Below are 19,990 nucleotides of genomic sequence, written 5' to 3'. Positions count from 1 at the left end.
CGCCCCTTCCGTGGCGGCGGCCGGAAAGAGCTTCCGCTTCCGACAGCGTGAATACAGGTTCTCGGCGAGAAGATGGCGGCAGCCGGTAGCGATCCGCGCTCTGGAGATGTAGAGGAGGACGCATCACAACTCATCTTTCCCAAAGGTGCGACCTGGGCAGCCGTGGCGAAGGGAGCGGAGGAGGAGGGTGCGGGCCGGCTGGCCGCGGTACCGCGGGAACTGGCCAGCTGGAGTCCACACCGGCAGCCCTGGAGCCGTCGGCGCCCAACTCTACATCGCCCCGGGTGGCCTCTTGTTCGTATTTAAGTTGTTTTAGCCCATAAACTGGGAAGTGCTGGACGGTTGTGTCAAAGATGAAGCCAACACTAAAGGGGTAATGGCTGGTTAATATACTGTTGCAGTAAGGAAAAGCGTGAAGCGTGGAATCTATCTAGACTTGTATTTGTACAAAGGTGACTGGGCGTTTTAAAGGGAGAATGAAGGAATAGGGAGAGGGGTGAGCAGGGGCTCATAAAGAGTCAGGGAAGTAAAAAATTACGAGAAGCGGGAGTTGGTCCGTTTGAAGCTCATTTGGATTTGTTAACTGGTGGTTATGGAGTTAGGCGCCTTCCCTCCCACACCCTTCGCTCTGGGCTGTGAGACGAGGGCCCTATCTTCAGATGTTGTCTGGAACAAACAAATTATTTTGACAGCCTTCAGTTTTCAGAAGCAGCCATTGTAAAGGAGCCAGAGTCATCCCAGGGATGCAGCCTTGAGCTGTTAGAAATCGTGTTAGTGTTTTCTTCAAGTCTTTGTGGAACAACCTTGAGTCCTAGTCGAGAAAAGAGCGCACAGGAGCCTGGCCAGAGTTTGGTTATGAGAGAAGAGAATCTTTGTCAGATGACAGCGAGTAAAGCACGGTTTGCTATCAGGAAACTTCTGTGCTGTGTGATGGACTTAATGTGTAATTTACTGCTAAGTGACTTCAGTCGTGTCCGACTCTGTGCGACCCCATCCCTGGGATTCTCCAGGCAAGAACACTGGAGTGGGTTGCCATTTCCTTCTCCAATGCATAAAAGTGAAAAGTGAAAGTGAAATCGCTCAGTCATGTCCGACTCTTGGGGACCCCATGGACTGCAGCCTACCAGGCTCCTCCGTCCATGGGATTTTCCAGTCAAGAGTACTGGAGTGGGGTGCCATTGCCTTCTCCGTAATGTGTAATTTAAAAACCCAAAATAAGTAGAAAGCTTAAGACTTCAAAATGTATCTTACAGGTACTGAAAAACACGAAGTTAGTGAACAACAACAACAAAGTGGGGAAAACTTTAACAGTACCCTCCTTTTAAAAAAAATTTTTACTAATATATGCAGAGTAAAACATTAAAGTCCACACCTTTTCACCCAAACAACTATAGTTTAGTGTTTATCCTTCTAAACCATGCTTACTTATAAATATATACTTGTACATATACCCTTTATTCTTTGCAAAAATAGGATTATGCTAGAGAAATCATAAATCGTGTAGAACTGTTCTATTCTTTTAAAGGACTAGGTAGTACTTGATGGGTGATGATGCAGTTCAGTCGCAAAGTTGTTGTGTTAACTCTTTTATGATCTCTTGGACTGTAGCCCCCCAGGCTCCTCTGTCCATGGAATTTCCCAGGCAAGAATACAGGAGTAGGTTGCCATTTCCTTCTCCAGGGGATATTCCCCACCAAGGGATCAGGCCCAGGTCTCCTGCATTGGCAGGTGGATTCTTTACCGCTAAGCCCACTTAATGGTTGTCAGCTCAGTTCAGTCGCTCAGTCGTGTCCGACTCTTTGCAACGCAATGAGTTGCAGCACGCTAAGCCTCCCTGTCCATCACAAACTCCCGGAGTTTACTCAAACTCATCCCCATCGAGTCGGTGATGCTATCCAGCCATCTCATCCTCTGTCGTCCCCTTTTCCTCCTGCCCCCAATCCCTCCCAGCATCAGGGTCTTTTCCAGTGAGTCAACTCTTCGCTTGAGTTGGCCAAAGTATTGGAGTTTCAGAGCATCAGTCCATCCAATGAACACCCAGGACTGATCTCCTTTAGGATGAACTGATTGAATCTCCTTGGTTGTACCGTAATTCTATTTATTAATGTATATAGAGATTGCTTTCAGTATTGTATTTCATAGACTCAGGGTGAAATATTTCTGAGGACAGCTTCATGGACGTTGTAGGCATAATGGACGTGTATGTTTGTTTTCTTTTTTAAGGTGTGATAACTGAGAGGTAGGTGGTTTTCTGAATTTCATGATAAACCAGTTTTTGGTACTTGGGTTTTGTCTCGGTTCTTTTTATTTAAGGTGTTTTGTTTGTTTGAACACTGTGCAGTTGTAGGATGTCAAGCCTCTGGATTTCTGCAGGGGCAGAAATTTGCTGACAGTCACTAAGGCAAATGAACATTTAGAAGCTGACTTGGGAAGAAATATTTTCAGTTGACATTTTTGCTTCTCGCAAATAGAGTTTGAAACAGCTGAGACGCTTCTGAATTCGGAAGTTCATATGCTTCTCGAGCATCGAAAGCAGCAGAATGAGAGTGCAGAGGATGAGCAGGAACTTTCCGAGGTCTTCATGAAAACTTTAAATTACACTGCCCGTTTCAGTCGTTTCAAAAACAGAGAGACCATTGCCAGTGTCCGTAGGTGAGTGCTGAAAGAAAGTTCTTATTAATCCAGACTGTTCGATATCTGCATGTAGAATGCTGTCACCACCACCATCTCCACTCACCCATCCCACCCCCCTGCTACCTCATGAGCATCGTCTGTATGATTCATGTGAGTAAAATTATGTCTTTGACAAAATTTAAAGTAGCTTGTTAGGCCAAAATCCTCCTTGCCTACTTTTTCTGTACCCCAGATCCCACTTACCTCCCTGCAGAGTGACTACTGTCAAAAGTTTGTTGTTAGCCCTCCAGAGCTTATTCCATGAATCCATATACATACATGTCATAAACACACAGCCCTGTTATGTTTTAAATAAAGTAGACTTATTTATTTATTATTCACTTGATATGTTCTAGAGGTCTTGCTGTGTTTTTTAAATACCTATTTATGTATCCGTCTGTGTCAGGTCCTAGTGTCTGCACATCAGCTCTTCACTGCAGGATGCTGGCTTCTCGCTAATTGTGACTTGCAGGATCCAGAGTATAGGGCTCAGCAGTTGTGGCAGATCGCTTTAGTTGCCCTTTTGCGTGTGAAATCTAGCTCCCCAAGCTGGGATTGAACCCACGCTCCCTACAGTGGCAGTGTAAAGTGTGGAGTATTAACCACTGAACCACCAGGGAATTATCCTGGTGGAATATATTATTATATAATTATATTTATATTATATTGTATAATATATACTATATATTATATACAATACATTATTACATATTAATATATTATTTTAATATAGTATATAAGTATATAATTATATAATGTTTATAATTATATTCATTAACATAGCAAGAGGGACTACCCTTGAGGTCCAGTGGTTAAGAATTTGCCTTTTGATGCAGGGGACCCAGGTTCCATCCCTGGTCAGGGAACCAAGATCCCACATGCTTAATGGCTTGGCCAATAAATAAACAAACAAACATAAATTTGGATTATTCTTTTGGATCTTTACCTTTCAAATGGTGACTGGTTTTTAGCCTTTATTCTCCCTAAGGCATTGCTTCTCAAATTGAGTTGGACACGTTCTGGTAACAGTGAGGGACTGGAGCATACAGGAAGCCCCAGAGAAGACAAGAGCTATTTTAACGTTTCTTTGGTATCCTTGGGGATGAACTTTATTTGTATGAATTAGATAGTCACCTGAAGTTTGATATAAATCAAGCCACTGGATAAGTCCATTTTTATAAACTGGGTAGCATCTCTTTCTTGAAGTATCAGTTTTATTTGATGGTGTATGATTTAACATATACATTTCTACATTAAAGCAGATACCAGTATACTGTGAAGTAAAACAAAAAATGTGTATGAATTCTTAAATTAAATCATAAGACTTCAATCCTTGCAGTTGCAGAAAGTCGTTATGCCCCCAGGTTGCCTGGGGGTGCTTGTTTTCTCCACTCCTGTGAAAATGTTTGAGAAGTAACTGTCCTAAGGAAAAACAGATGAACAAAAAGATGTATATATGCAGACTCTAAAGAGAATTATAGTAGTCAAAGCTGAAAAACAACCTAAATATTCAGTAGTAATTAAATAAATAGTGGTAAATCCATTTGATGGACTCCTATGTTGTCATTAAAAATTATGATAGAAAATGAAATTGAAGGATGTTCACATCAGTTAAATGTACAAGGGAGTTCCCTGGCGGTCCTATTAGGACTCAGTACTTCCACTGCAGCAACTCAGTTCAGTCTCTGGTTGGGGAACTAAGAGCCCATAAGCTGCTCAGTGCAGCCACAAAAAAAAAAAGTCAAATGTGCAGAAAATGAAGTGATAAAACTATGTGAAGTATAGACTGTTGTGAAAAGTTTGAGTGTATTCATGGGGAAAACGTTCCATACAAAACTGCTAATTGTTTGACCAAAAAAATGAATAAATGAAGGTGGACTTAAACATTCACAAATAAAAGGTCTTAATACTATAACAATGTCATTTCTCTTCAAATTAGTGTATACCTTTACTGCCATTCTAAATCCTCAGGGGAATTGATGTATATATGCCTTCCAGGCTCCTCTGTCCCTAGAATTTTCCAGGTGAGAATACTGGGGTGGGCTGCCATTTCCTACTCCAGCGGATCTTTCCAACATTGGCAGGCGAAAATTCTTTAACCACTGAGCGACCTAAAAAGCCTGCACACACTCTCACTCACTCACTCACTCTCTCTCTCTCTCTCTCAAATATGCTTATGATAAAGCTTAATTTTCCATATAATTCAACTAAGATAAGAGGGTAATAGATCATAGTGACTGAGGCAAGACACCAGTTATTTGAATCCTACCAGTGAGTAGCACAGTCTATCTGAAATGGTGCCGAGAAAAATATATCCTCAGCAGTGAAAAATAAATAAATAAATAAATACCCCCCCCAAAAGATCTTAAATTTGTAAGAATTGTCAGGAAAAAACTTAAAAAAGAGAAATAAAATGGAATTTGCTCTATAGGATGTTAAAATACATTAAAAAATGACAATAATTAAAATAGTGACACTTTGGCATAAGGATAGATCATTGGGACCAGAATAGGAAATTAAGGAGCAGATTCACCTCCAAATTTATTATATTTTATATGATTCCAGTATATGACAAAGGTGGCTTGCTAAGTTAGTGGGAAAGTATTTTGAAACAGAGTTTTAACTCTGTATACCTTATTCCAAACTGGTTTCTTTAGAAATTAAGAATGCAAATGTAAACTATGATGCATAAAAGTACTATGTGATAACATGAGTGAAGGTACAATTTTGGCTGTGGTTAGTAGGACTTTATATGTGAGGAAGGTTGATAAACTCTAGTTGGCTGTAAGCTTTGCAAGAGCAAGGACTTGATCATATTCATCACTATCAATTTCATTAAAGGCAGTAACTAGTTTTTAGTTGAATAAGTAAATGAATTTGCAATAAATATCTTTAAACTTCCTTATATCAAATAGACTGCCATACTTAAAATGTAAGTATCAGTAAACTGGGAAAGGATTGATAATCCTTAATGTTAAGAGCTCTAAAAAGTGAGAGATGACACCCAGTTTATAAAAATGAACTTAGTCTTTAATGACTAGATTTATATCACAACTTCAAATGACTATCTAATTCATATGAAGTAATGTTCATCTTCAAGGAAATCAAAGACATGCTAAAATGGCTAAGTAGATTTTAAAAGAGTGGGAAACCATCCCACGTCCCCTGCACTGGCAGGCAGATTCTTTACCGCTTGAGCCACCTGGGAGGCCCTTTTCATCCTTTACCCGTTCCTCAGTAGGCCTGGGTCTTTGACTAATGTTTTTGAAGCCTCCCCAGTGACTATTTCTCTTGGAACCTTTTGAGACCAAACCTCTCCCCTTTGGACCATGTTATAGGTTGAAATGTGTCCCCTCAAAGGATGTTGAAGCACTAAATCCCCAGTACCTGTCAATGTGTCTTTTTATGTAGATAGAATCTTTGCAGACAGACAAGTCAAGATGAGGTCATATTCAGTAAAGTGCATTCTAATCCAGTATGACTGTTACCCTTATAAGGAGAGTATGACAGGGAAAATACCATATGACAATGCAAGCAGAGAATGGTTGTCATGTTTACCAGCCAGGGAGCACCAAGGATTGTCAGTGGCACCAGAAGCTAAGAAACTGCAGGAAACAGCTTCCCTCCTAGAGACTGTAGGAAGAGCATGACCCTGACAACATCTTAATCAGACTTCTGGCCTCCTGAATTGAAATAATAAGTTGTTTTAAGCCAAACAGACAAGTATGGGAAGCCTAGTGTAAGGAGTAGGGGAAGCAGCCGCCATCTTTTATTGCTGGTGGGAGTGTATAATGGTAAAGCTCTTTGAGGGCACTGTCTCTCAGAAGCCTTCCAGACGGTCACGTCTTTTGACTGAATAATTCTGCTTCCAGAAATTTATCTTTAAAACACACAGCAATCAGATACATAATGAAGTATGCATTTACAATGATGATCAGAATGCATTATTCAAAATGATGAATAATTGGAAGCAAGGGAAGTGTTCAAGAGCAGGACGTTTGCTATATAAATTAAGCAACAGGTTGAATGCCTGTTGAATGCCAAGTCAAAGGAAAAGGTACGTGCGTAAAATGTTTCAAGGGAACAGCATCGAAACATGTGTATGATCTAGGGTGAAACAGATCACCAGCCCAGGTTGGATGCATGAGACAAGTGCTCGGGCCTGGTGCACTGGGAGGACCCAGGGGAATCGGGTGGAGAGGGAGGTGGGAGGGGGGATCGGGATGGGGAATAAATCCATGGCTGATTCATGTCAATGTATGACGAAAACCACTACAATATTGTAAAGTAATTAGCCTCCAACTAATAAAAATAAATGAAATACACTCAACAAGGGACTGTATTGTTGAGTGAAAAAAGGCCAGTTACAGAATAACATGTTATGATTTCTTTTTTTTTTTTTTTAATTATGTAGAGAAGGGGAAGAGGAACTCCATGAATATGTTAGCACTAGTTATTTCTGGGTAGAATTTCAGCTTATTTTCCCATATTGGGTGGGTTTTTTTGAGGGGGTGTTTGTTATAAATGAGCATGTGTTCATTTTACAAAGAAACCCCTCCATATACATATATTTACTACATTATGAACCTGTGTAAGTTTTTCTTTACAAAATGAAGATAGCTTTATTAGGTGACCAAAAATTAAACAATAGAATGAGTAACTTTATTTCTAAAACATAGAAAAATGTTTGGAATGGTATATAAGATGGTAAGGTATATAAGATGGTAATGGTATATAAGATGGTAAGGTTGATTTTGTTTAGGTAGTAATATGGGTGCCATTTTTCTGTCTTTATTTTCTCAATTTTGTTTAATAACTAGTAGTAGACTTGTAATCAAGTGATAAGGACAGTAAATGATTTTGTCTGATCAGATAATCAAGGGTTTCACAGGCATTCCACTCGTTAAAACCCTGTGCTTTCACTGCTGAGGATGCAGGTTAGACGCCTCGTCAGGGAGCTAAGAAGCTGCATGCCGCATAGCACAGCCAAAAATAAGACTTTTAAAAACAGGTCCTTTCTGAAACCGAATTTACCATGGACAACCTGTGTTTTAAGAAGTTTGATTTCCCTGGCGGTCCAGTGATTAAGAATCTGCCTTTCAGTGCAGGGGACACTGGTTTGCTTCCGGGTTGGGGAAGAGTCCGCGTGCCCGAGGGGCAACTGAGCGCATGCGGCACAGCTTTTGAGCTTGCGCTTTGGAGCCCGTGCTCCGCCGCGAGAAGCCGGAGCTCACTCCGTCTAGAGAAAGCACGCGTGCAGCAGCGGAGACCCAGCACAGGGAAAAATAGATAGATAGGTAAATTAAATATTTTTTAAAGTTTAGAAAATTTAACATATAGTTGATGTCATTGACTCTTGATGAAATATTCTACTAAAATATTATCTTTCTAGAAAAAATAGTAGATGTGTGAGAATCCAGGATATGATTTGTATTAATGATGTTCTTTTTCACAGTTGGAACTAGAAGTACATTTAAAATAAGATGCAGCTTATACACAGATTTGTACAAACTAAGATATGCCTATATTTATTTCTTAGATACATGTAAAAGAGAGTTTGAGGCATTCCCTGGTGGTCCAGTGGTTAGGACTTCCGCTGCAGAGGGTCTGGGTTCGATCCCTGGTCAAGGAACTAAGATTCTGCAATCCATTCATTGTGGCCAAAAATCAAGTAAAAATTTTTTTAAAAAAGAGAATTTCCTCCAGGTCAAAATGCCTACTAGATCCGGGAAATCTAACATCGTGTGTTAAGACATAAAATTAACAAAGGAAGCAAAGAACAGTGGTAGGAAGGGCAGAAAGCAACAAAATCAATTCTTGGGGAAAAGATGATATGGTCCTCCAGGTAGAGAGCATTTTTTGGGTAAGTTTTCATCACAAGAATCCTTCTTAGGTGTGCTCAGATTACTTTTATTGTCTTTGCCTGATTCATAGCTTCCTGCTCTCCAAGAAGAGAAACAGGAGCAGGAATTGATTTGAATGTGGGATTTTGCAGCAAATCTAATCTTAATGGAAAGGTGCAGATGCTTTACATTTTTCTCTTCCTTGCTACCTACATTTCATCCCCTTTTTCTTATTCATCATTTGGCTTGTTTTGGTATTTCTCCCCTGTGATCAGCTTGCTGCTCCAGAAGAAGCTTCATAAGTTTGAGTTGGCCTGTTTAGCCAACCTTTGTCCAGAGACTGCTGAGGAGTCCAAGGCTCTGATCCCAAGGTTAGTACTGATGGTGAAAAGTTCTGTGTATGTTGAATAAATTCCTACAAGTAGAATTACTGTGTTTAAAAGCTGTGTGATATCTGGATATCACCAACATTAGGTTGGCCAAAAAATTCGTTTGGTTTTAAAAGTAAAAATAAAACACATTTTTTTATTTTCATTAAGAACTTTATTGAAAAACGTATTCACTATTTTGTTCTACTTCCTTCTGCCATTTTTCAAGCAACTTCATAATTCCATCTTCCCCAAACTTTTTATCTTTTTGACCAAAGAACTGTTCCAGGTTCCTTTACCATCTTCTATTGAAGAAAAAATTGAAATTTTTTCCATTAATAGAATTTTGTACAGACCAAAATAAATGGAAATCTGAAGGTGCAGTGTCTGGTGAATTTGTTATTCAGTCGCTTAGTTGTGTTGGACTTTTTGCAACCCCATGGATGGACTGCAGCAAGCCAAGCTTGTCCTGCACCGTCTCCTGGAGCTTGCTCAAACTCATGTCCATTGAGTCAGTGATATCATCCAACCATCTCATCCTCTGTCATCCCTTTCTCCTCCTGCCTTCAATCTTTCCCAGCATCAGGGTCTCTTCTTATGAGTCACCTGTTTGCATCAGGTGGCCAAAATATTAGAACTTCAGCATCAGTCCTTCCAATGATTATTCAGGATTGATTTTCTTTAGGATTGACTGGTTTGATCTCCTTGCAGTCCAAGGGACTCTCAAGAGTCTTCTCCACCACCACAGTTCAAAAGCATCAATTCTTCAGCACTCAGTTTTCTTTATAGTCCAACTCTCACATCCATACATGACTACTGGAAAAACCATAGCTTTGACTTTGTGGATCTTTGTTGACAAAGTAATGTCTCTGCCTTTTAATACACTCTCTAGTTTGTTATAGGTTTTCTTCTAAGGAGCAAGCGTCTTTTAATTTCATGGCTGCAGTCACCATCTGCAGTAATTTTGGAGCCCAAGAAAATAAAGTCTCTCACTGTTTCCATTGTTTCCCCATCTATTTGCCATGAAGTGATGGGACCAGGTGCCATGATCTTTGTTTTTTGAATGTTGAGTTTTAAGCCACCTTTTTCACTCTCCTCTTTTACCTTCATCAAGAGGCTTTGGTGAATATGGCAGATGAATCAAAACTTCCCAGCCAAGCTATAACAGTTTCTGCCTGGTTGTCAAAGAAACATTTGGTCTTGAGGTATCCTGATAGAAGATTATGCATTTTCTGTTGACTCATTCCTGACACTTTTTGTCGAGTGCTGCTTTCAGTTGATCTAATTGGGATCTTTTCCAAAAAGAGCTCGTAAGAGATGACTCCCTTCCGATGCCACCATGTATACAACATCACCTTCTTTGGATGAAGACTGGTCTTTGGCATGTTGGTGGTGATTCATTTTGCTTGCCCCAGGATCTCTTCCATTCTGCATTATTGTACAGTATTCACTTTCATCGCCTTTCAAACTTTGTTTTTGAAACAAAATGCTTTTGTTACATTCATGTAGAGAATTGCACAGGAAATACAGTCAAGAAGGGTTTGGTTTTTTTTTTTCTTTTTTCATAACTTTTGTAGAACTCAGACATCAAAACAATTAACATAACCAAGCTGGTGCAAATGATTTTCAATGCTTGATTCAGATATTTTGAGTATGTTGGCTATCTATCTCCTGCGTGGCATAGCGTTGATTGTTTTCTCAATTATTGTCTTGATTTCGTTGCTATCAACTTCAGCTGTTCAGTCTGACTGTGGAACATCGTCCAGCGAGAAATCTCCAGCACGAAAGTTCACAAACCACTTTTGACATGTTCAGTCAGTCACAGCACCTTCTCCATACACTGCACAAATCTTTTTTTTGCACTTCAGTTGTGTTACTTTCTTGAAATAAAGCATAATAGGCCAAAAATGTTACTTTTTTCAGTATAGAAGTGGCCACACAATAATTCAATTTTGGTAAGTTTTTTTTTTAATGCATGCTGATATGACAGCTGTCACAATATAGTCTAACAAAATTGTTTTGAATGAAATTAAAGACACCTAAGTGCTATTAGAGCCATCTTAAGGAAAAAACCAAACTTTTTGGCCAGCCCAGGAGAATAAATGCCTTTGTAGTGAGACCAGTGTTTTTATAGTATGCCAGTTGTTGGCAAAAATGTGAAACAGCTGAAACTCTGGTCCACTGATGATAGGAGTACAAATTAATACAGTCACTTTGGAGAATAATTTGGCTACATCCAGTAAAGTTAAATACACCCCATGACCCCAAAATTCATTCCTGGGTATGTGTCCTAAAAGCGGTACAAACATAGTTTCAAAGGAGACATGTATTCCAGTGTATATTGCTGCATTATTAGTGATAGTGGAAACTTGCCAACAGGCTTCTGTCTGCAAGACTGGATAAATAAATCTTTGTGCAGTCTTGCAATGTTTATTATAAAGCAGTGAAAAAAATAAGTGAACTAGAACAATGTGAGATAATGTCAACATGTGCCAGAATGAATGTTGAGTGAAAAAATTGCAGGATACATACAGAACAATGCTGTTTCTTTCTTTTTTTTTTCTTTTTCTTTTTTTTTTTCCCCTTAGTTGGAGGCTAATTACTTCACAACATTTCAGTGGGTTTTGTCATACATTGATATGAATCAGCCATAGAGTTACACGTATTCCCCATCCCGATCCCCCCTCCCACCTCCGTCTCCACCCGATTCCTCTGGGTCTTCCCAGTGCACTAGGCCCGAGCACTTGTCTCATGCATCCCACCTGGGCTGGTGATCTGTTTCACTATAGATAATATACATGCTGTTCTTTCGAAACATCCCACCCTCACCTTCTCCCACAGAGTTCAAACATCTGTTCTGTACTTCTGTGTCTCTTTTTCTGTTTTGCATATAGGGTTATCATTACCATCTTTCTAAATTCCATATATATGTGTTAGTATGCTGTAATGTTCTTTATCTTTCTGGCTTACTTCACTCTGTATAATGGGCTCCAGGTTCATCCATCTCATTAAAACTGATTCAAATGAATTCTTTTTAACGGCTGAGTAATATTCCATGGTGTATATGTACCACAGCTTCCTTATCCATTTGTCTGCTGATGGGCATCTAGGTTGCTTCCATGTCCTGGCTATTATAAACAGTGCTGCGATGAACATTGGGGTGCATGTGTCTCTTTCAGATCTGGTTTCCTCAGTGTGTATGCCCAGAAGTGGTATTGCTGGGTCATATGGTAGTTCTATTTCCAGTTTTTTAAGAAATCTCCACACTGTTTTCCATAGTGGCTGTACTAGTTTGCATTCCCACCAACAGTGTAAGAGGGTTCCCTTTTCTCCACACCCTCTCCAGCATTTATTGCTTGTAGACTTTTGGATAGCAACCATTCTGACTGGCGTGTAATGGTACCTCATTGTGGTTTTGATTTGCATTTCTCTGATAATGAGTGATGTTGAGCATCTTTTCATGTTTTGTTAGCCATCTGTGTGGCTTCTTTAGAGAAATGTCTGTTTAGATCTTTGGCCCATTTTTTGATTGGGTCATTTATTTTTCTGGAATTGAGCTTCAGGAGTTGCTTGTATATTTTTGAGATTAATCCTTTGTCTATTTCTTCATTTAATGTTATTTTCTCCCAATCTGAGGGCTGTCTTTTCACCTTACTTATAGTTTCCTTTGTTGTGCAAAGCTTTTAAGTTTCATTAGGTCCCATTTGTTTATTTTTGCTTTTATTTCCAATATTCTGGGAGGTGGGTCATAGAGGATCTTGCTGTGATTTATGTCGGAGAGTGTTTTGCCTATGTTCTCCTCTAGGAGTTTTATAGTTTCTGGTCTTACATTTAGATCTTTAATCCATTTTGAGTTTATTTTTGTGTATGGTGTTAGAAAGTGTTCTAGTTTCATTGTTTTACAAGTAGTTGACCAGTTTTCCCAGCATCACTTGTTAAAAGAGGTTGTCTTTTTTCCATTGTATATCCTTGCCTCCATTGTCAAAGATAAGGTGTCCATAGGTTCGTGGATTTATCTCTGGGCTTTCTATTCTGTTCCATTGATCTGTATTTCTGTCTTTGTGCCAGTACCGTACTGTCTTGATGACTGTGGCTTTGTAGTAGAGTCTGAAGTCAGGCAGGTTGATTCCTCCAGTTCCATTCTTCTTTCTCAGGATTACTTTGGCTATTCAAGGTTTTTTGTATTTCCATACAAATTGTGAAATTATTTGTTCTAGTTCTGTGAAAAATACCGTTGGTAGCTTGATAGGGATTGCATTGAATCTATAGATTGCTTTGGGTAGAATAGCCATTTTGACAATATTGATTCTTCCAGTCCATGAACACGGTATGTTTCTCCATCTGTTTGTGTCCTCTTTGATTTCTTTCATCAGTGTTTTATAGTTTTCTATGTAGAGGTCTTTTGTTTCTTTAGGTAGATATACTCCTAAGTATTTTATTCTTTTTGTTGCAATGGTGAATGGTATTGTTTACTTAATTTCTCATTCTGTTTTTTCATTGTTAGTATATCGGAATGCAAGGGATTTCTGTGTGTTAATTTTATATCCTGCAACTTTACTATATTCATTGATTAGCTCTAGTAATTTTCTGGAAGAGTCTTTAGGGTTTGCTATGTAGAGGATCATGTCATTTGCAAACAGTGAAAGTTTCACTTCTTCTTTTCCTATCTGGATTCCTTTTACTTCTTTTTCTGCTCTGATTGCTGTGGCCAAAACTTCCAACACTATGTTGAATAATAGTGGTGAGAGTGGGCACCCTTGTCTTGTTCCTGATTTCAGGGGAAATGCTTTCAATTTTTCACCATTGAGGGTGATGCTTGCTGTGGGTTTGTCATATATAGCTTTTATTATGTTGAGGTATGTTCCTTCTATTCCTGCTTTCTGGAGAGTTTTAATCATAAATGAGTGTTGAATTTTGTCAAAGGCTTTCTCTGCATCTATTGAGATAATCATATGGCTTTTATCTTTCAATTTGTTAATTTGGTGTATTACATTGATTGATTTGTGGATATTAAAGAATCCTTGCATTCCTGGGATAAAGCCCACTTGGTCATAGTGTATGATTTTTTTAATATGTTGTTGGATTCTGTTTGCTAGAATTTTGTTAAGAATTTTTGCATCTATGTTCATCAGTGATATTGGCCTGTAGTTTTCTTTTTTTGTGGCATCTTTGTCTGGCTTTGGAATTAGGGTGATGGTGGCCTCATAGAATGAGTTTGGAAGTTTACCTTCCTCTGCAATTTTCTGGAAGAGTTTGAGTAAGATAGGTGTTAGCTCTTCTCTAAATTTTTGGTAGAATTCAGCTGTGAAGCCATCTGGTCCTGGGCTTTTGTTTGCTGGAAGATTTTTTATTACAGTTTCGATTTCCTTGCTTGTGATGGGTCTGTTAAGATCTTCTATTTCTTCCTGGTTCAGTTTTGGAAAGTTATACTTTGAGTCTTGCTAATGGTTTGTCAATTTTGTTTATTTTTTCAAAAAACCAGCTTTTAGCTTTGTTGATTTTTGCTATGGTCTCTTTAGTTTCTTTTGCATTTATTTCTGCCCTAATTTTTAAGATTTCTTTCCTTCTGCTAATCCTGGGGTTCTTCATTTCTTCCTTCTCTAATTGCTTTAGGTGTAGAGTTAGGTTATTTATTTGGCTTTTTTCTTGTTTCTTGATGTAAGCCTGTAATGCTATGAACCTTCCCCTTAGCACTGCTTTTACAGTGTCCCATAGGTTTTGGGTGGTTGTGTTTTCATTTTCATTCATTTCTATACATATTTTGATTTCTTTTTTGATTTCTTCTATGATTTGTTGGTTATTCAGAAGCGTGTTATTTAGCCTCCATATGTTTGAATTTTTAACAATTTTTTTTCCTGTAATTGAGATCTAATCTTACTGCACTGTGGTCGGAAAAGATGACTGGAATGATTTCAGGTTTTTTGAATTTTCCAAGACCAGATTTATGGCCCAGGATGTGATCTATTCTGGAGAAGGTTCCGTGTGCACTTGAGAAAAAGGTGAAGTTGATTGTTTTGGGGTGAAATGTCCTATAGATATCAATTAGGTCTAGCTGGTCCATGGTGTCATTTAAGGTTTGTGTTTCCTTGTTAATTTTCTGTTTAGTTGATCTATCCATAATTGTGAATGGGGTATTAAAGTCTCCCACTATTATTGTGTTACTATTAATTTCCTCTTTCATACTCGTTAGCGTTTGCCGTACATATTGCGGTGCTCCTATGTTGGGTGCATATATATTTATAATTGTTATATCTTCTTCTTGGATTGATCCTTTGATCATTATGTAGTGTCCTTCTTTGTCTCTTTTCACATCCTTTATTTGAAAGTCTATTTTATCTGGTATGAGTATTGCGACTCCTTCTTCCTTTTGGTCTCCATTTGCGTGAAATATTTATTTCCAGCCCTTCACTTTTAGTCTGTATGTGTCTCTTGTTTTGAGGTGGGTCTCTTGTAGACAGCATATATAGGGGTCTTGTTTTTGTATCCATTCAGCCAATCTTTGTCTTTTGGTTGGGGCATTCAACCCATTTACATTTAAGGTAATTATTGATAGGTGTGGTCCCGTTGCCATTTACTTTGTTGTTTTGGGTTCACGTTTATACAGCCTTTCTGCATTTCCTGTCTAGAGAAGATCTTTTAGCATTTGTTGAAGAGCTGGTTTGGTGGTGCTGAATTCTCTCAACTTTTGTTTGTCTGTAAAGCTTTTGAATTCTCCTTCATATCTGAATGAGATCCTTGCTGGGTACAGTAATCTAGGTTGTAGGTTATTCTCTTTCATTACTTTCAGTATGTCCTGTCATTCCCTTCTGGCCTGGAGGGTTTCTATTGATAGATCAGCTGTTATCCTTATGGGAATCCCTTTGTGTGTTATTTGTTATTTCTCCCTTGCTGCTTTTAATATTTGTTCTTTGTGTTTGATCTTTGTTAATTTGATTAATGTGTGTCTTGGGGTGTTTCTCCTTGAGTTTATCCTGTTTGGGACTCTCTGGGTTTCTTGGACTTGTGTGACTATTTCCTTCCCCATTTTTGGGAAGTTTTCAGCTATTATCTCCTCGAGTATTTTCTCATGGCCTTTCTTTTTTTCTTCTTCTTCTGGGACTCCTATGATTCGAATGTTGGGGCGTTTCACATTGTCCCAGAGGTCCCTGAGGTTGTCCTCATTTCTTTTGATCCTTTTTTCTTTTTTCCTCTCTGCTTCATTTATTTCCACCATTTTATCTTCTACCTCACTTATCCTATCTTCTGTCTCCGTTATTCTACTCTTGGTTCCCTCCAGAGTGTTTTTCATCTCATTCATTGCATTATTCATTTTTAATTGACTCTTTTTTATTTCTTCTAGGTCTTTATTAAACATTTCTTGCATCTTTTCAACCTTTGTCTCCAGGCTATTTATCTGTAACTCCATTTTGTTTTCAAGATTTTGGATCATTTTTATTATCATTATTCTAAATTCTTTTTCAGGTAGATTCCCTATCTCCTCCTCTTTTGTTTGACTTGGTGGGCATTTTTCATGTTCCTTTACCTGTTGGGTATTTCTCTGCCTTTTCATTGTTTAGATTGCTGTGTCTGGAGTGGGCTTTCTGTATTCTGGAGGTCTGTGGTTCCTTTTTATTGTGGAGGTTTTACCCAGTGGGTGGTGTTGGACGATTGGCTTGTCAAGGTTTCCTGATTATCGAAGCTTGCGTCAGTGTTCTGGTGCGTGGAACTTGATTTCTTCTCGTTGGAGAGCAATGGAGTGCCCAGTAATGAGTTTTTAGATGGGTCTATGTGTTAGGTGTGACCTTGGGCAGCCTGTATGTTGACGTTCAGGGCTATGTTCCTGCGTTGCTGGAGAATTTGCGTGGTATGCCTTGCTCTAAAACTTATTGGCTCTTGGGTGGTGGTTGGTTTCAGTGTGGGTATGGAGACTTTTGGACGGTCTCTTATTACTTAAAGATCCATGTAGTCAGGAGTTTTCTGGTGTTCTCAGGTTTTGGGCTTAAGTCTCCTGCTTCTGGATTTCAGTTTTATTCTTCCTGTAGTCTCAGGACTTCTCCAACTATACAGCACTCCTTTCGAAGACAATGGACTGCTTTTCTGGGTGCCTGATGACCTCAGCTAGCGATCAGAAGTTGTTTTGTGAAGTTTGCTCTTCGTTCAGTTATTCTTTTGATGAATTTGTAGGAGAGAAAGTGGTCTCCCCGTCGTACTCCTCCGCCATCTTGGCTCCTCCCCAATGCTGTTTCTTATAGTTTAAAAACAGTGCTATGTATTGCTTATAGGTACATTTATGTATACAGTAGTAAGTATAAAAATATATGTAGGAATAATGAATGCCAAATTTTTTTTTTTTTAATATTATTTTATTAGTTGGAGGCCAATCACTTCACAACATTGCAGTGGGTTTTGTCATACATTGACATGAATCAGCCATAGAGTTACACGGATTCCCCATACCGATCCCCCCTCCCACCTCCCTCTCCACCCGATTCCTCTGGGTCTTCCCAGCCCACCAGGCCCGAGCACTTGACTCATGCATCCCACCTGGGCTGGTGGTCTGTTTTACCATAGATAATATACATGCTATGAATGCCAAATTTAAGATGATTGTTATTCCTAGGGAAGGAAGAGAAGGTTTTGGAGTAGGGGAGCACACACAGAACCATTGATTTGTGTCTGTCAATATTTATTAATGAGTCAAGTAGGGATAATTCTTCTATAACTTTTTTTATATTTGAAATACTTAGTAATGTTTTCAAAGGAAAGGAAAGAAATTGAGTTGAAACGTAAAGGTGTCAGTGTTTAGGGGTGAGCGGAGAGATGAGCCAACAGTGCTCCAAGATCTGCACCTATGAAAGAAGAGGGTGGGAGCACTGTCAGTTGCTGTGACACTGACTTTTGGTTTTCTTCTTGTAGCCTGGAGGGGCGGTTTGAAGATGAAGAGCTACAGCAGATTCTTGATGACATCCAGACCAAGCGCAGCTTTCAGTATTAGTCTCCAGATATCACTGCTGCTGGGGAATTATGTCACATCCCCAGCATAGTGCCCCTCGCTCAGAGTCTAGGGCTGACTAGTACAGAAATTCTGTTGCAGAAGACACTTGGCCTTCCTTTGGCTAGAACAACCCAGTGCTTTGTTTTGGTTTAGGTTGCTATTTCAAGCTTGACTATTGGCCAGTGATGCCCTGTACAACTTTGGAGAGGCCTTGCAGTAGCTGCTCATGGTTATGTGAGCTTGCCTCTGGGAAGGACGAGGTGGGGGGACGTGCATATAAGCAACACTACTGACTGCCTCATATCATGGTCTTTGGCCCTTGTGTTCTTTTGATTCCTAACATGTCATGTTTTAATATCAATGTGTTCATAGTTTTTTAAGCTCTTCTAGAACATGTAAAACTAGTATGGGAAACAGTCTTACCTAAATGCAAAAGGATGAATTAAACCAGACCTATATCACTGTTTGAAATTCTTAAAGAGAGGATATAGAGCCCTGGCATCATTGTGCGTAACCCCGGAGACAGGAAAGGGGTTTCTGAAAAAGTACCTCCTCTGTCATCCTGAGGATAACTGCTGGGTATTGTGGAGCACACAGCCTTTTGCTGGACAAGCACTGTGCCTTTTTCTTGTATTCCTGTGGAGCGTATATGTGGAGTATGTGTTCTTAAAGCACTTACTTCATCACTCCCGAGTTGAGGCTCCCCTCTTAGGCCAGGTGTGAAGCAGGGAGCACTTTGTTGTGCCCTCGCGTGTTGCCTCAGGTCCAGATGTCTGGCCTCCCTCTCAGCAGCAGGCCTTCCATGGTGGGTTGGAAGGAGGGAGCCTGCCACTTGCTGAGCCACTAGAGTGATGTCACTCGATCTGAGACTGGTTGCAAGGAAAATACTTTACATTAAAGCTGAATATTTGGCTCTCAATTTTTAGAGGGGAAATACACCTGTTTTCTTTACAGTTCGGGGATTTTTCTTTGGCGTACTTGTTGACGCCAAGTAAATTCATGATCCAAGGATAAGGATGCGGAAAGAACAAAGTTGGCTTTAAAAAGTCAAAGCCGTTTTATGTCAGCTTCTAAGGCAAAAATAATGTTTTCTTATTTTTATAAATTATTTTCAGTTTCTGAAATGACATGGTTTCTAAGTCACCATTATTTGAAGGAAATGTCAGTTATACCTCAATTAAAGGAGTATTTCCTCAATTTGAGGAAATACTTTTCATCCTTGGGCGACTTCACTTCTTTGAGACTCATCAGCGTTCTCAATTGTAAAATGTGGATAATAATAGATACTGAAAGTTGAATGAGAAAATTATTAAAAAGAGCCTGTTGGTATCTGACATACACTATACCCCAGTACATGTTAGCTGTTATTAGCTTGCTTCATAGAAATTGGTGCAAGGATTCGGTAGCCTGCCCACTGGCACTGGTATCAGACTATGAAAACAAAGCAAACTGACTACTTTTTGAAGCCTGTGGAGTTACTGTTTGAAAGAGGCAGTTACGTGGTTGGCACCAGGCAGTGAAACAGAAAACAGACCCAGATACCAGACTCGTGTTGTCCAGGCGTGTGTGCTGTGTGGCGGGAGCAGGACCTGCCGCCATCGCTGCGGTGTTCCCACCTGGTTCTCTGAGGGGAGCTGCTGGAGAATCTACACTTTGTAAAGCACCTGGCGTATAGTTAGGCACTAATAAATGGCAGCTAGCAAGGCAACTAGAAGCAGATTTAAAAAACAATAGCTCATGTCAGGATGATGGGTAAAAGCAACCTCATGCAGTATTACAGATGCTCAGCCTGGTCTGTGCCTTCTGCTGGACCAGTTCTCTATAGTCCTGGACAGCAGCTCACTGTCCAGTGAGCAGGAGGCCTTGCAAACTCTTGGATCATCTGTGAAACATCACTAGACTTGCACTATTGGTAGAAGCAGAATTCAGACACATTGAAATAAAGATGTCATGTTGTCAAAGCCTCACCTCACCGGAAACTAAATGAACCAGAAAAGCTTTCCTGAAAATTCTAGTCATTTTGGTTTTATAAAAATGTATTAAACTTGAGTCTTGAAAAACAGCACTACTGAATGTGGCCTAAGCACAAGCTGCATAAAATGACTATTTTATGCTTATAAAATAAAAATGAA

General features: G+C 39.4%; 1 protein-coding gene across 1 annotated transcript; it reads left to right on the top strand.

Annotated features, from left to right (window-relative positions):
• The first annotated feature begins 12 nt into the window (after window positions 1-12).
• POLR2D (RNA polymerase II subunit D) lies at window positions 13-18,337 on the top strand. The gene is made up of 4 exons (XM_065931983.1): window positions 13-145; window positions 2,472-2,652; window positions 8,792-8,887; window positions 17,780-18,337. The coding sequence occupies exons 1-4, from the start codon at window positions 73-75 to the stop codon at window positions 17,856-17,858; spliced, it is 429 nt and encodes a 142-aa protein (XP_065788055.1). The 5' UTR covers window positions 13-72; the 3' UTR covers window positions 17,859-18,337.
• Window positions 18,338-19,990: the final 1,653 nt, after the last annotated feature.

Source organism: Muntiacus reevesi, chromosome 3 (genome assembly GCF_963930625.1).
Source record: "Muntiacus reevesi chromosome 3, mMunRee1.1, whole genome shotgun sequence".
Classification (NCBI taxonomy): domain Eukaryota; kingdom Metazoa; phylum Chordata; class Mammalia; order Artiodactyla; family Cervidae; genus Muntiacus; species Muntiacus reevesi.
The sequence above is the reverse complement of the archived record's forward strand: the minus strand, read 5'-3'. Positions and strand labels throughout refer to the sequence as shown.